The 16,469-nt window shown below is 47.9% G+C and overlaps 1 protein-coding gene across 15 annotated transcripts in view; it reads left to right on the top strand.

The window, feature by feature from the left end:
• Positions 1-16,469, top strand: part of PRRC2C (proline rich coiled-coil 2C) — a 115,217-nt gene that overhangs the window by 85,928 nt on the left and 12,820 nt on the right. For 11 of the 15 annotated variants that reach the window (XM_073356343.1, XM_073356348.1, XM_073356347.1 and 8 more), the window contains 3 exons: positions 196-430; positions 1,098-1,220; positions 3,209-3,427. In XM_073356343.1, the coding sequence (XP_073212444.1) occupies positions 196-430; positions 1,098-1,220; positions 3,209-3,427 (577 nt within the window). The remainder of the gene's footprint in view (positions 1-195; positions 431-1,097; positions 1,221-3,208; positions 3,428-16,469) is intronic. The other 4 variants (XM_073356352.1, XM_073356350.1, XM_073356344.1 and 1 more) reach the window with 1 other exon arrangement.

Below are 16,469 nucleotides of genomic sequence, written 5' to 3'. Positions count from 1 at the left end.
GCTCATACGGTCTTCAATGGGATGTGTTGTGTGTGCAGCCATTTTGAATATCTGGCTCTCTGATTTTAATGCCGATAAAGGTCTAGTTCTGTTCTTAATATTATATATTTGTGTATTAAATTTCAAAGGCAGTTTCTCATATATTGTATCTGTAATGCAAACTAAAGCCTAATAACACAACTTATTCTTTTGTAGATCACAGCAAGCTTTTATGCAAAGTGGTCTGTCTCAACCATCGCCAGTAGTTCTGTCTGGCACAGCCTTACACAACTTCCCAGCAGTGCAGCACCAGGAACTTGCCAAGGCACAATCAAGTCTTGCATTTCAGCAGACTTCTAACACTCAGCCTATTCCCATCTTGTATGAGCATCAGCTTGGTCAAGCTTCAGGACTAGGAGGCTCTCAGCTCATTGATACTCATCTTCTCCAGGTTAGAATTTTTTTTTCAAGTTGAGGTCTGTATCACTTATTGGAACAAGTAATGATAGGATGTAAAGAACACTGGAGGAATTTTCTGTTACCTTAATACTATAAAATGCAGTCTTTGGGGCTCTATATTATTCAGACCTGCTTCTAACCATCTTCGATAGATGAGATGCCAAATATCCATATCTGTTAACTGAAATTTGTATTTAAACTGAAATTTATGAAATCCCAAGACCTTTGTAATATCGGGTTTCATCTGTATTCTGATATGCCCAGCTCTATAATATCTAGGTAGCATTGATGCAAGATTACAGGAAATCTTAATGGTTCCTTTTCACCATCTTTACCAGGCAATCTGTTTTGTGCCCCAACATTCCAATTCACTTGTAACAAACTGTGTAGTTCGAGGATACTTCTGCAGCTTACAAACATAAAGGCTTGACTTTTCAGTAAAGACACTGTCCTGTGTTTGGATGGTTTTAAACAGAAATGGATGCTTCATCACAAATTTGAAATGTCTCTAATTTTCCAACTTCTTATGCTGTAGCAATTTTGGAATTGAACTGACTTTAAATCCAGAATAAATTTCCATGCTCTTAACATTTAGTAATCCTGGTTATTGATAGTAATTTAATAGTATCCTATTGCAATTTGTCATTCTTTCTTTCTAGGCCAGAGCTACTCTCACCCAGGCTTCAAGTCTATATTCTGGACAGGTTCAACAGCCTGGCCAGAGCAATTTCTATAATACAGCTCAGTCTCCCAGTGCTCTTCAGCAGGTAAACTATGGCATGGTAAATTTCCTAAATTGCATTTCTTTTTATTAATTTTATGGACTGTTTTTTTTTCTGATGTATACTTAAAAGTAGGGAAATAAAGATATTATGATCATGATCCTATACCTGAGAATTGGCGGAATAGAGCCACCATAGTGAGACACAAGTTGCAAGAAAATAAAGTGATATACAAGTTCATATTAATGACTTAAGTCTAAGTAGCAAAAGAGTTTTTTCCTACACCCTTGTCTCTCTAGTGCAGTAGTTCTCAAACTTTTGTACTGGTGACTTTTCACATAGCATGCCTCTGAATGCGACCCCGCCCCCCTTATAAATTAAAAAAAACCTTTTTTATATATTTAACACCATTATAAATGCTGGAGGCAAAGCTGGGTTTGGGGTGGAGGCTGACAGATTGTGACGCCCCGCCACTCCCCCCCCCCCCCCCCAATGTAATAACCTCGCGACCCCCTGAGGGGTCCCTACCCCCAGTTTGAGAACCCCTGCTCTAATGATGAAAGAAGCAACACCCTACATAACAGTTAAGTAATACAAGTATCTGCTCTCTTTCGTGGGGGCAAGTCAGAGGTAATAGCACTTTCACAGAGAGCCAAGTAATTACAGCATTTAGAAAACAGACAAACAAAATAGCCTGTTTGCTAATGATGGCATATGGCTCATCACTGACTAGCTGAAACCTATGAGACCAGTCACATTTCCAAATGTGTACCCCAAATATGCAAAGTTGATAGTTTGCACAGTTGTCTGTCATACTTATGTGTATATCTAGTCTTAACCTGTAGCTCTGTAGCACTTCCCAGTTTTGAAGTTTAAGTGGTGCCAGAGTATTTCCAAGTAATTTAAGATTATATTAGAAAAAATTGTTTTGATTTTGTCTTGTGCAAGCACTGTAGGATGTTGCAAATCTAGTACCATTTAGTGGCTCACATTTTGACAACTTAAGGTTTAGATTTTTATAAACTGTTCCTAACACTTATTTGTAACATATGCAAACAATTGGCTATTTTATGACAAGTCTGTCAAACATTAACCGTATGAATGAGGGAGACCTCCAAAAACTGAGTAATATTTTAAATCCTATTGAAACACAGTGGAAAATCCATCGTCTGGTAGATTAGAAGCATCTTAAAAAGTTGTTATCCCCTCCAAATGAAAGACTTTAGAGGTCAAAATTATGCATATTTGTTTAATGTTTTCAGATGTTCTGGTGAAATAGCTACTTGTAACCAATATTATGCTGCTTACAGTAAATTTTGGTTTAAACTTGACTCACTGAATGAAGGAACAAAGAATATTGTCAGTCTTTTAGAGGCCCTCAAAACATTTTTCGTGTGTGATGGGAGAGGGGTTCATGATTGTGCATCATACAAACAGATTAGGAGATGTCAAAACTAACATAATTACTTGACTATCTAATATTTTCAAGTCCTCATCACTTCCATCCAGCAGTTAGTGTTCACATTTGGTTACAGTGACCCCTGTTAATACAAGGAGGTGTCATAGGTGGTTGGATAGTACAGTCCACCATTTCTGTTTTTAATCTTAAAACTCCATTTCTGTGTACTCTTTGGCAAGTAAAGTCTAACCTCAATACCCAGCAGCCAGCTTGGTCATTTGAGGTGTTTGACGAAAAATTGCCATTTTTGTAACTATCTTGTAATTATCAGTTGAGTTTAATTTACTTTATTACTGTGAAGTGCTGTTGAAATGATGGTACAGTTAGGATCCAGCCTATAATTTGATGCATTTGTAACTGTTTCTGAAGTTCACGTATCCAAATGCATTAAGAACTAATTATAAAGTCTCTAACAAATTAAGAGATGATTTGCCTGCATCCCTCTGGGTGATAGTTTCACTAATTAAGAGAAATACAATTTAATCTGAAATATAATTTAGTCTGAATATAATTTAATGTCAAAGCCATCTTGATATAGTTAAGTAATTAAGCTTGTACTGTGGTACTGATATTTCCTTATTGTCTCCAGGTGACTGTACCTTTACCAGGCTCGCAGCTTTCTTTGCCCAACTTTGGATCCACAGGACAGCCACTAATTGCTCTACCCCAGTCCCTACAGCCTCCACTGCAGCATGCCCCACCACAGGCTCAGGCTCAAAATCTGACTAGGCCTGCACAAGTAAACCAGCCTTTCAGAGGATTGATCCCTGCAGGAACTCAGCACAGCATGATTGCGGCTACTGGAAAGGTAATTATGTGTTTAAACCCAGAGTGCAATAATGAAAGTGTTCCATTACTAATGTACACTATTTTTACAGCATCCAGCAGTGTTGTGAGCATGTTGACAGGGTTTTCTTTTTTAAGAACTGAGATCCCTGTCCAGATCTTAAAATTTAGTTTTAAACATGGTGTGACAAAAAGCGGGTAGGATAGCAAATAGCTGGAAAGGCATGTGGAGGTAGGGCACTTTAAACCCTGGCTGTACCTTGGTGGCTCAACCAAGGTTTTTTATTATTAACTTCCTTCTCGTGGCATTTTGAAATAAGTTAATCTTAGAGGGATTTTAATAAGATGATGATGGCTTGGCATATGAGGGCATTTCCATACATCGGGAACAGTGCAGAAAATGGCACATAAGTGGGCAGAAACAGACAAAGAGGGCATGAGTGTGGTATTGGTAGATCAGAGGGTTCGGGAGCTGTGGGGTAAGATTTGAGTTTATATGTGGTCAGGTTGAGTTCTCTGGAGCTTTGAAGGAGAGGAGAAAACTAAACAATGCAATAGGAAGGGAGGAGCCATTAAAAGGGGCAGATTGGGTGAGTAAAACTTTAGGTGCTTTTTGAATAGTGGGGCCAGAATTGGGAGATGAGAGAAGAGGGGGTTTCAGTAATCAAGAGTAAATGATCAGCCCACTAATTCATGTTTTGGCTGTTGGGATTATGAGGAATTGCAGATCTTTAAAATATTGTAGAAGAAATTACTGGTTTGGGATATGTTCTGTGTGAAGAAGGGGGAATTCAAAGATGACCTTCAGCTTATGAACCTCAGTGACAAGGAGAGTGGTAGTGCTGAAGGAATTTATCTCTGGAAATCAGATGGGGACAAATTTAGAAAAGATGAAGGAAATTAAGGTTATGTTCTGTTGAGCGGTAAGTGCATTGTACCTCACTTACCACATACTATAGAAGGAAGGGAGGAACAGTATTCACTTTGACGGAATTCCTGGTGCTGGCAGTGCCTCTTCTGGGGCTTCAGTTCACAACTGCAAAAAGCAAAGTATCCAACCCTCTTTCCACAACCACCACAAACGTGAGCATTTTTGAAAAGCATTGAGTTTTCAGCTAGCCTGCCAGGGTGGATCTGATTTAAATCGCTGGTCAGGAAGACTCAATTTAATCATGGATTTCTACATAAAAGTGCATTCTTGTTGTTACAACCTTAATACATATTCTTCACAACTCGGAGATAGATGTAGGTTTCATTTTTAGAAGGTACACACTATACATTTTTAAACAGTGATTTATTTTGAAAACTTTTCAGATAAGTTTTACAGCTCTATCAGAAAATGAATGATTGTTTGGTTATTTCATTTACCAAAGGTAATTAAAGCAGATAGTTCACCTCCCAATGACTTCATAAATATCTCCAGTTCAACAAGTTAGTCATTAATATTCGGAGGATTTTCTTGCCACGCTGTATTAGGAGGAGAACATCACCAGACAGATAGGAAGGACAGGTAGGGCAGAAAAGGTGGGAGAGTAGCATTGTATGTAAGAGCAGTATGACTGCTCAGAGCTCCAGTATGAAACGGTAGAAAAACCTGAGTGTCTCTGGATTAAGTTTAGAAGTGTGAGCAACAAGAGTGATGTAGTGGTGGGAGTCTGCTATAGACCACCGGATCAGGGGGATGAGGTGGATGAGGCTTTCTTCCGGCAACTTGCAGAAGCTACTAGATCGCATGCCCTGGTTCTCATGGGCAACTTTAATCATCCTGATATCTGCTGGGAGAGCACTACAGCGGTGAACAGACAATCCAGGAAGTTTTTGGAAAATGTAGGGGACAATTTCCTGGCGCAAGTGCTGGAGGAGCCAACTAGGGGGAGAGCTTTTCTTGACGTGCTGCTCGCAAACCGGGAAGAATTAGTAGGGGAAGCAAAAGTGGATGGGAATCTGGGAGGCAGTGACCACGAGTTGGTCGAGTTCAGGATCTGACACAGGGAAGAAAGGTAAGCAGCAGAATACGGACCCTGGACTTCAGGAAAGCAGACTTCGACTCTCTCAGGGAACTGATGGGCAGGATCCCCTGGGAGAATAACATGAGGGGGAAAGGAGTCCAGGAGAGCTGGCTGTATTTTAAAGAATCCTTATTGAGGTTACAGGGACAAACCATCCCAATGTGTCAAAAGAATAGTAAATATGGCAGGCGACCAGCTTGGCTTAACAGTGAAATCCTTGTGGATCTTAAACATAAAAAAGAAGCTTACAAGAAGTGGAAGCTTGGACAAATGACCAGGGAAGAGTATAAAAATATTGCTCGGGCATGTAGGAATGAAATCAGGAGGGCCAAATCGCACCGGGAGCTGCAGCTAGCAAGAGATGTTAAGAGTAACAAGAAGGGTTTCTTCAGGTATGTTGGCAACAAGAAGAAAGCCAAGGAAAGTGTGGGCCCCTTACTGAATGAGGGAGGCAACCTAGTGACAGAGGATGTGGAAAAAGCTAATGTACTCAATGCTTTTTTTGCCTCTGTCTTCACGAACAAGGTCAGCTCCCAGACTGCTGCGCTGGGCAACGCAGCATGGGGAGTAGGCGGCCAGCCTTCTGTGGAGAAAGAAGTGGTTAGGGACTATTTAGAAAAGCTGAACGTGCACAAATCCATGGGGCCGAATGCGTTGCATCTGAGAGTGCTAAAGGAGTTGACAGCTGTGATTGCAGAGCCATTGGTCATTATCTTAGAAAACTCATGGCAATCGGGGGAAGTCCCGGACAACTGGAAAAAGGCTAATGTAGTGCCCATCTTTTAAAAAGGGAAGGACGAGGATCCTGGGAACTACAGGCCAGACAGCTTCACCTCAGTCCCCGGAAAAATCATGGAGCAGGTCCTCAAGGAATCAATCCTGAAGCACTTTGAGGAGAGGAAAGTGATCAGGAACAGTCAGCATGGATTCACCAAGGGAAGGTCATGCCTGACTAATCTAATCACCTTCTATGATGAGATTACTGGTTCTGTGGATGAAGGGAAAGCAGTGGATGTATTGGTTCTTGACTTTAGCAAAGCTTTTGACACGGTCTCCCACAGTATTCTTGTCAGCAAGTTAAAGTAGTATGGGCTGGATGAATGCACCCACATTGGGCAGTTCTCGGTCTCCGTCGGCCTCCAGGCCTCCCACTCAGGTTGAGCGGAGTAGCCCGGCCCACTTGGCGCAGGCCTCCCTGGATGTCCAGGTGCCCTCCACACCGGAGGCCCTGCAGATGGCCCAGGACATTGTTTCTGCTGGTACCAGAGGCACCGCCACTGTTGTCTCCCCGGTCCAGAGCAAGCCACCACTTGGATCTCCACAATCACCGCCTGGTCGGTACCATTAACAGTCAAAGGAATGTTCCCAACACCGTTCACCGCTCAGCAACAACCCCATGCACAATCCTCGCTGGTCCCTGTTGACCCCCACCAGGTTGTCTGGCTGGGTTATGACTGACTGGTTCTAAGCATTGCTCCGCCTTGAGGGACCATAGACCTTGCAAGGGGAGCAGGCCTCGTCGAGACCGGGAGAGATGGCACCGGAGGTCCTAGTCTCTGAGAGGCTACCGTAGTCCATCGCGATATGGGCATCGGTGCCGTTCCTGTTCTTTGTCTCTCTCCAAGACCCCGCTGCAGCACTGCTCATGCAGTCCCAGGCCTTGATCCACCGGCACTTCGCTATCACGGATCTGCCTGCCGGAGCCAATCACAGAGCAGCTGCTACCAGTGGAAACACTCCTCCATGTCGGGATCATGGTCTCGTGGTCGGCACTGTTCCCGACTCCACCACTCCTCCTGGTCCAGGCACAGCGGCAGGTCATATGCCAGCCCGGCCTCCCTTTGTAGTCATCAGTTGATAGGACAGGCTAGTCAGGCTGAACAGCCTGCTCCGCCGGTTCCACAGCAGGTGCAGTGGCCGCTGGCTCCTGGGCTGGCACCGTGGCACCAGTGTGCCCTGTGGCCTCAGACGCAGCCGGTGGTGGCTCGCTTGGGGGCCGGAGCCTTGGAGAGAGAGTCGGCCTCCCTTTCCCAGCCTCCCAGAAAGGAGTCAATGGGGCATGCATCTTTGGTTCCGCACCCGGAGGGTGACCATGTGGTGAGACCTCCGGTACCGGTGGACACACAGAGTACTGCATTCTCATCCTCCCTGATGAGGCAATTACGGCCCCTCCTCCCCCTGTTCCACAGGAGGACTCTAAAGCCCACCAGGAACTATTGAAAAAGGTGTCATCAAGCCTCAAACTTCAGACCGAGGAGGTGGAGGAACCCTCACACTCCCTCTTCAGTGTCCTCTCAGCCTCAGCACTGGGCAGGGTGGCCCCTCCCACTCCACGAAGGGGTGGCAAAAATTTCAAACGCTTTGTGGCAAACCTCAGCTTCCTTGCCCCCCGTATCTAAAAGGGTGGAACGGAAGTACTTTGTGCCCACCAAGGGGCATGAATACCTGTACACCCACCCTGCCCCCAACTCCCTCGTGGTTGAGTGGATCAAACACAGGGAGAGGCAGGGCCAACCAGCCCCTACTCTGAAAAATAAGACTCAAGGAGGCTGGACTTACTTGGGGGAGAGGTTTATTCGTCCTCAAGTTTCCAGTTAAGGGTGGTGAACCATCAGGCCCTCATGGGTCAGTATGAGTTCAATTTGTGGGGCGCTCTACCCAAATTTGAGGACTTTCTCCAGGAGCGTGACAAGAAGGAGTTCAAAATTCTGGTGGAGGAGGGCACAGCGGCTGCCAGGGCAACCCTGCAGGCAACGTCGGATGCCGCGGATACGGGTGCAAGGTCTATGGCTTCCGTGATGTCCATGAGGAGGGCATCATTGCTTCTGCTGTCTGGACTGTCCCGTGAGGCACAGAACTTCTTGCAGGACCTTCCATTCGATGGCAAGGCCCTGTTTGCAGAACAGACAGACATGAAATTGCACGGCCTGAAAGATTCCCGCACAACGTTTAAGATACTTGGCCTCTACATCCCAGCTCCAGCCAGGACCAAGTTTAAGCCTCAGCAGGCTCCCACCCAGGCCATCCACTCTAAATATGAGCCCCCTTATAAAAAGTCAAAGGACTATAAGAAATGCCCGCAGAGGCGGTCCCGGTCTGCCCTCCAATGGTAAACAGGTGGGGAAGCGTCAGTTTTGACAGGACGCCCAGGGGCCATTTACCAGTTCATACCAAAGATCCACCCACAGTAAAGCTTCCCTTCCCCAGCTTGTGTGCTTTTTCTCCCAGAGTGGTTGCGGCTGACTTCGGACAATTGAGTCCTCAACACCGTCTCCCAGGGCTACACCCTTCAGTTTACCTCTACCCCGCCCAACCACCCTCCATCCCCATCCCTCCTGGGGTACCCCACTCACAAGGCCCTGCTCGAGCAGGAGGTGGGGCAGCTCCTTGGCTTAGAAGTGGTGCCAACAGAGTTCAAACACAAGGGGTACTACTCCCACTATTTCTTTATCCCAAAGGCCAAAGGGGAGCCCACGCCCATCCTGGACCTGTGGGGCCTGAACCAGTACATGGTAAAGCTCAAGTTTCGCAGTCTCTTTGGCCTCCATCATCCCCCCTGGATGCCGGGGACTGGTACGCCACCCTCAATCTGCAGCATGCGTATTTCCACATTCGTATATTCAAGGGACGCAGGCGTTTCCTCCATTTCACAGTTGGGCAGGAGCACTACCAATTTACGGTCCTCCCATTTGGCCTGTCCATTGCTCCCAGGGTATTCACAAAGTGCATGTCTGTGGTGGCAGCCTACCTCAGACATCGTGGGGTTCAGATCTCGCCTCTCTGGACGACTGGCTGGTCAAGGGCAGCTCCAGTTCACAGGTGTGGGATCACATGGCGCTCCTCCTGTCTACGTGCACCACCCTGGGCCTGTTGGTAAATGACACCAAGTCCACGTTAGTCCTGGTGCAGCACATAGAGTTTATCGGGGCAGTCCTGGACATGGAATCGACCAGGGCCTCCCTCCCACCAGACAGATTTGAGACCCTGAGAGGGCTCATAGACAGGGTCACATGTCAGCATGTACATATGTGGTTCGCCACACCAGATTCAGGATGTGGCCCCTCCAGCTCTGGTTGGCCTCCGTGTTCTCCCAGTCCAGAGACAGGATGGACAAAGTCCTCACTGTGCCCAAGACGGTGATCGCCTCCCTACGATGGTGGTCCTTCCCGCAGGCCCCCCCCTTGGTGGAGCTGGACCCATCGTACCTGGGTTGGGGAGCCCATGTGGGGAACATTCAGACCCAAGGTCTGTGGTCCGCTCAGGATCTTGCCCTGCATATAAACTCAGGGCAGTCCGGAACTCAGCGCAGTCCGGCTGGTGTGCATGGCCTTCCACTCTCATCCGAAGGGCAAAGTGGTCAGAGTTCTCACAGACAACATGGCCTTGATGTTTTACATCAGCAGGCAAGGCGGGGGCCCATTTGTCTTCTCTGTGCCAGGAAGCCCTCAGGCTGTGGGACTTCTGTATAGCCCACGACATTTGCCTACAGGCCCACCACTTACCGGGCGCCCAGAACTCACGGGCGGAACTCTGAGCCGAGATTTCTCCTCTCAGCACGAGTGGTCACTACACTCCACGGTGGTGCACAGGATTTTCCAAGAGTGGAGAACTCCCCAGGTGGACCTGTTCACGACTTGGCAGAACCGCCGGTGTCCCCATTTCTGCTCCAGAGTGGGGGTTGGGAGTGGGCACCATCTCTGATGCCTTCCTCCTATACTGGTTGGGCCAGCTTCTCTATGCCTTCCCCCCGATCCCACTGATCGGCAAGGTCTTGGAGAAGATAAAAACGGACAAGGCCCTGGTCCTTCTGATTGCCACGCCGTGGCCCAGGCAGCATTGATACAGGACCCTCATGAGCCTGGCAGTCACCCCGCCGTGGCCATTGCCATCCCACCTGGACCTGCTCTCCCAGGGCCGCCTCCTCCATCCCAACCTAGCGGCACTCCACCTCACAGCATGGCTGCTCAGTGGTTAGTCCAGGAGGGAAGGACGTGCTCAGAAGGGGTTCAGCGCGTCCTCTTGAAAGCAAGCAGCCCTCCACGCATCAGGCCTACTTGGCGAAGTGGTCTCGGTTTTCCCAGTGGGCAGCTGAGCAGGGCATTTCACCCGTGGCTGCTCCAATCCAACTCATTTTAGACTACCTCCTTCACCTTAAAGCCCAAGGCCTAGTGCCCTGTCCGACAAGGTGCACCTGGCAGCCATATCGGCCTTCCACCTGCCGGTGCAGGGGCACACGGTATTCTCCCTTGTTATGACTGGCCAATTTCTTAAGGGATTGGATAGTCTCTTCCCGTACGTTAGGCCCCCAGTCCCACAGTGGGACCTGAACTTGGTGCTGGCCCAGTTGACGGATCCCCTTTTGAGCCGCTAGCTACATGCTCCTGGTTGCACCTCTCCTGGAAGGTAGCCTTCCTGGTGGCGATCATGTCAGCTAGACGGGTCTCGAAACTCAGGGCCTTGACCTCTGAGTCCCCATACACGGTGTTCCATAAGGATAAGTTCCAGCTCTGACCACATCCTTTGCTCCTCCCCAAGGTGGTCTCCACCTACCACATGGGTCAGGACATCTTCCTGCCGGTCCTCTGTCTCAAGCCCCATGCGTCCAGTGAGGAGTGCCACCCCCACATGCTGGATGTGAGACAGGCTCTGGCTTTTATCTGGAATGGACTAAGCCGTTCAGGAAGTCTTTGCAGCTGTTCATTGCCTCAGCCGAAAGGACGAGGTGTCAGCCGATCTCCACTCAGTGGCTCTCCAACTGGATCACCTCATGTATCCGTACTTGTTACGACCTAGCGGGAATCGCCCCGCTGTCGATTGTGAGGGCACGCTCGACTAGGGCGCAAGCCTCGTCGGCTGCCTTTTTAGCCCATGTCCCCATTCAGGACATTTGCAGGGCTGCCACGTGGTCTTCCGTTCACACATTCACTTCGCATTACGCGATGGTCTCTCAAACCAGGGAAGACGCCAAGTTCGGCAGGGCTGTACTCCGTCCCGAGAGACTGTGAACTCCTATCCACCTCCAGTAGATATAGCTTGGAATCACCTATTGTGGAATGCGCATGAGCAATCAGTCGAAGAAGAAAAGACAGTTACCTTTTCTGTAACTGTGTTCTTCGAGATATGTTGCTCATGTCCATTCCACATCCCGTCCTCCTTCCCCTCTGTCGGAGTTGTCTGGCAAGAAGAAACTGAGGGTGGGGGGGGTACACAGTACCCCTTATACCGCGTCATAGAGGCACCACTCCAGGGGTCACTAGGGGCGCACCCCTACGGGTACTGCTAGGGGGAAAACTTCTGGCACCAGTGCACGTGAGCACGCACACCTAATGTGGAATGGACATGAGCAACACATCTCGAAGAACACCAGTTATGGAGAAGGCAACTGTCTTTTTTTTTTTTTTTAGAGTTGGTCAGTTTTTGAAACCTTAATTTTTTTTTAAAGAGGCACTGACAGCATCCCCTGCTTGTTGGGTACCATGGCAACAGGTGTATTGGAAATAGCTATTACAGATTTATTATTTTTGTTTTGTGCCTCACATTTGTGCATACAAAAATAACTCGTTCTAGCCCTGCTGTTAGACATTGACGGGGCTTTTCTTCGCGTACTGCGTGTAGCGATTGTCTGGCTTTATTCCAATACTTCCCTCAAACTGTTCAGTTCCCAGCCATGGGAATAAAGTGCTGATAATAATTTCCTTTTAGAGACTGTCTTTGTAATTCTGCTGTTTTGAAGATATCACACAAGATTCACATTTATCCATTGTTCCACTCTAAGTCTGGGGATTGTGCTGTTGAGGTGACATATTGCTTCTCTGTTTTCTTTACCCTTTTAGATGTGGTCGTGTACATTCTTTTCTGGTTTATTTCCATCAATGGCTTATTTGATGTCTTCATTTTTGAACAATTCTGACTAGAGTATAGATGCTTAGGATACTGGCTGTTGGTCTGCACGGTACCTGAGTAGAGGTGGGAAAAGGTCATGCTCAACTAAGATTCTGAAGGCCAAAAACTTAAGCTAGGTCAGGAATCCTTTTCCTACACACAGGAAGCTGAAGACTGGAGTTGGAAATCCTGTGCGGTAACTTCAAATAAGCAATTGTTCTTTGAATAGTGTCCTTATGGGTGCTCCGCTTTCAGGTGCCTGTGTACCCCACATGCCTTCGATGGGGGATTTTCATTAGCAGTGTCCATTCAGCCCACTCATGCGCCTTTGATATCCTCGTGCCCCACACCAGGGCTGTCTCAGGCTGTATAAGCAAACCATCCTCAGTTTCTTCTCACCCCCTTCAGTCTGAGATGGACCTTAGCGTGTCTGCATGGTATTTGCGTCCGCTTTTTCTGTGCTTGTTTTTCCCAATTTAGCTAGCTAGTTTTTAGTTTGTAGTGGTAGTTTGTGTTTTTAAAAAAAATTCTTTTCCTCTGGGGAATCCTCTCTGTGCAGGGCATGCCCCAGGTCACTGGGGTTTAAACTTTGCCTCTCATGTGGAGAGGCTATTCCAATCAACAATGGATACTCAAAGTGCCTTTGCTGCCTGGGAGAATTGCACTTCCCTCAGAAGTGTAACTTTTGTTTAGCCCTCAGATCTAAGGCTTGGAAGAACCAAGAAACCAGGCTGACTGCTGCTGATGGAGCATTCCCTTTGCCCTGCTTCAGAGCCAGATCACCCCCCCGTACGTTGTTCCTCAGTGGCCCCTTTGACCTATGCACAGCAGTCTCCCAGAAAAGGGAGATTCTCAGTCCTCCTATGAACATTCTAAGAAGAGGAGCTCTAATTCGCCTCCCAAGGAACCCCCCTCAAAAAGACCTTGTTGCCTGACTAGGTCCACATCCTCAGAGATGATGTCCTTGAGGCTCGGTACCGTGGAGGCAGAGAGTTCCTCCAATACCCCCTTTCTCAGAGGTGAGGGATGATACTCAAGGACCTCACCACTCCTGATGAGAGCAACCCTGGATGCCACTCCCTCCTGCTTGTGGTCCTCAGTGGCCAGATTGGGATCCCTGGGCAGCTTCTTGCAGGTAGTTCTCTGGGGCTCCAACCCTCTCCTATTGGGATGGTAGGGAGGCTCAAGCTTCTCCTCCCCAGCAACAGGAGAAAACATTTGAAGCCCAAGAAACTAGGGCAGATGAAGAAGCCACTCCTAAAGCTACCATTTTGTCATCTTGTCCAGTTGAAGCTGCAGTGCCTCCTGCTTCATCTATGGCAGATGACTTTGATCTCGCTAGGCGGGTAACAGAATCTCTACTGATAATACCAACACCAGACGTTGTATACTCTGTCGTCTGCGACACCATCCAGAATTGTCCTTCCTATCAACAAGGCTCTCCTGGAACCTGTGAAAACCATTTGGCAAACCCCGGCTACAGAAGTGGCAATGTGTAAGAGGACCGATTTTTCAAAAAAAATTACATGTCCATTAAGGACTCAGAGTTAGGTGGAGGGTGGGAAAATAAGAACTCGCTGTGGTTGATGCAATTAATGAACTGGGCAAGCAACATCGTCATAAGTCCACCCCATACGATTGAGACCAGAAACACCTAGACCTGCTTGAGAGAAAATCCTATTAATTGGCAGCCCTACAGATGTGTATTGTAAATTACCATGTGCTGATGGCAAAATACAACTACATAATATATAAACAGTTTGCATTGGTTATTGAACACTTCCACTGGACCAAAGGGACCAGTTTCAGGCCACAGTGGCTGAGGGACAGTTACTAGCCTGAACATCTCTTTAGGCAGCTCTGGATGCTGCAGATAGCACAGCCCACTGTATCTTTATGGCAATGGTGATGATTAGGGCTTCCTGGTTTACAGCTATCTGGCTTCCCCAGAGAAGTCCAGAATATGATAAAGAACTTTCCATTTGATGGACTCAGTTTGTTTGCGGAAAATACCAATGTGTCATTGTGTACCCTTAAGGATTGTGGGGCCACGTTACACTCATTAGGTGTCTACACTTGCAAACCAAAGGAAGTTTAGTAGATCAGGAACGGTTCAAAGACATGGTCTGATGCGATTCTCCAGGTTTCAGTGACCAACTCTTAGAGAGAGACAGCTTCCAAAGAAAGAGACCTTCTAACAAAACCGATGTGTCTACGGAGAAGTCTTCATCATCAAAGTGGCTGTTTTGACGGGATGGTTAACGGTTGAAGCCCCCACTTCCGTTCACTTGCCAACTACGATGTTTTGCTCACCTCCATCCATTTGGAGACCAATTCTCCCATTTCCAACCAGCATGGGAGTATATCGCCTTGGACAAATGGGTGATGGAAATATCCTCATGCCACACCATCCATTTTACTTACCTCCAGCCTCCTCATTCCACTTCTCCATCCCTCTTTATGGACTCCTCTCATGAGTTGCTGTTCAGACAGGAAATAAGCTCCCTTCTTTGTTCAGGAGCAATAGAACTTGTCCCCGGTCAACATGGAGGAGAGGCTTCTACTGAGCTATTTACTTGTACCAAATTAAAATGGAGGGTGGAGACCAATCCTAGATCTAAGATTCCTAAACCAACTCGTGAAGCCTCAGAAGTTCAGGATGGTGATTCTCTGGCAGCTATAATTCCTTCTCTAAATTCAGGGGGTTGGTTTTTGGCCCTTGACCAATACGCTCATCCTACAGAAGGTTCCTGCATTTTGTGGTAGGTGAGGATCGTTTTCGGTATCAGGTGTTCTTGTTCGGCTCTGAAGGTTTTCAAAAGTTCTATCGGTGATGGCTGTCGACCTGCATAGTCAGGCAATCGTGCTCCCCTACTTTGATGACTGACTGCTCAAGGGTTAGTCGTACCAAGAGGTGTCATCTGCCACAGCGAAATGCTTTCCCTGTTCTTAGACTTGGGTCTGCAGTTGAATGTGGAAAACTGTACACCAGCTCCTGTTCAGAACCTACAATTTATAGGAGCATCCTTGGATTCTTTAGCAGCCAGAGCCTTCCTTCCCATGGACAGATTTGTGACATTATCAGACCTTTTCAGAGTTATTGCAGGGAGCCCCCAGACTTCATTTTGAAACTGTCTTCAATTCCCTGTTCACATGGCAGTTTGCACCTTTGTGACAGAACATGCGAGATTACAGCTTTGCTGTTGCCGGGGTGGCTCAGATCAGCTTACCCGCCAAACACACACAGCCTGGACAAAAAGGTGTCAGTTCCCCAGCAGGTGACTCATTCCCCAGACTGGTGGAACATTCATTGAAATGGTAGGGGCAGGGATTTCTTTTCTTCAGTGGACACCAGCAGTAACCATAACCATGGATATATCTCTGTTAGGATGGGGGCACATCTAAGTTCCCTGTAAGCTGCGTGGATGCGCATTTGCTCAGGGAACCTACCCAGAGACCTGCTGCTGCCGGGGCACCCCTCCTCCAACTCAGCCTGCGGCCTGGACCAGCCGGGGTGCCCAGGCCTGCCAGGGTGGTGTGGCCAGATTGGGCCTAGGCACAGCTGTTGTGGCCTGACCCAGGCACAGCCGGGGCAGCGTGGCCTGGGCTAACCCTCTCCCAGCCTGGACCAGCTGTGGGAGGGCTGCCTATTCTGCAGCCCCAGAGCTCCCATGCTGCTGCAGGGAGAGAGAGCTGGGGAGGAGTCGTCCATCCGTCCCCCTCTCCCTCCCCCCCCACCCCACCCCACCCCCCCCCGCCATAGCCCTGGAGCACTCTCCTGCATCCCGAAGCCCTCTGCCCCAGCCCAGAGTCCTCTCCCACACTCTGAACCCCCAGCCCCACCCCCACCACATGAATTTTGTTATGTGCACCAATACGAAGGTGATGTGTGACACATCACCTTCCTATTGGTGCACATAAAATTCATTCTGCATGTGGGTGGGAAAAATTAGAGGGAACACTGGGGCACACGTGGTGCTCTCACAATACAGGGCAAATGGTCACCCAAGAAACCATCCTTCATATCAACTTACTGGAGCTCAAAGCAGTCAGAGTACGTGCCTTCATTTTCTGCCTCTCATCAGGCACAGATCTATCAGGGTTATGATGGACAACATGGCCTGCATGTTCTAAATCATTTGGCAGGGAGGAACAAGATCTTTCCTTCGGTCC

This window comes from Lepidochelys kempii, chromosome 8 (genome assembly GCF_965140265.1).
Source record: "Lepidochelys kempii isolate rLepKem1 chromosome 8, rLepKem1.hap2, whole genome shotgun sequence".
NCBI lineage: Eukaryota > Metazoa > Chordata > Testudines > Cheloniidae > Lepidochelys > Lepidochelys kempii.
Note: the sequence above shows the minus strand (reverse complement) of the source record. Positions and strands in the feature narration are given on the sequence as shown.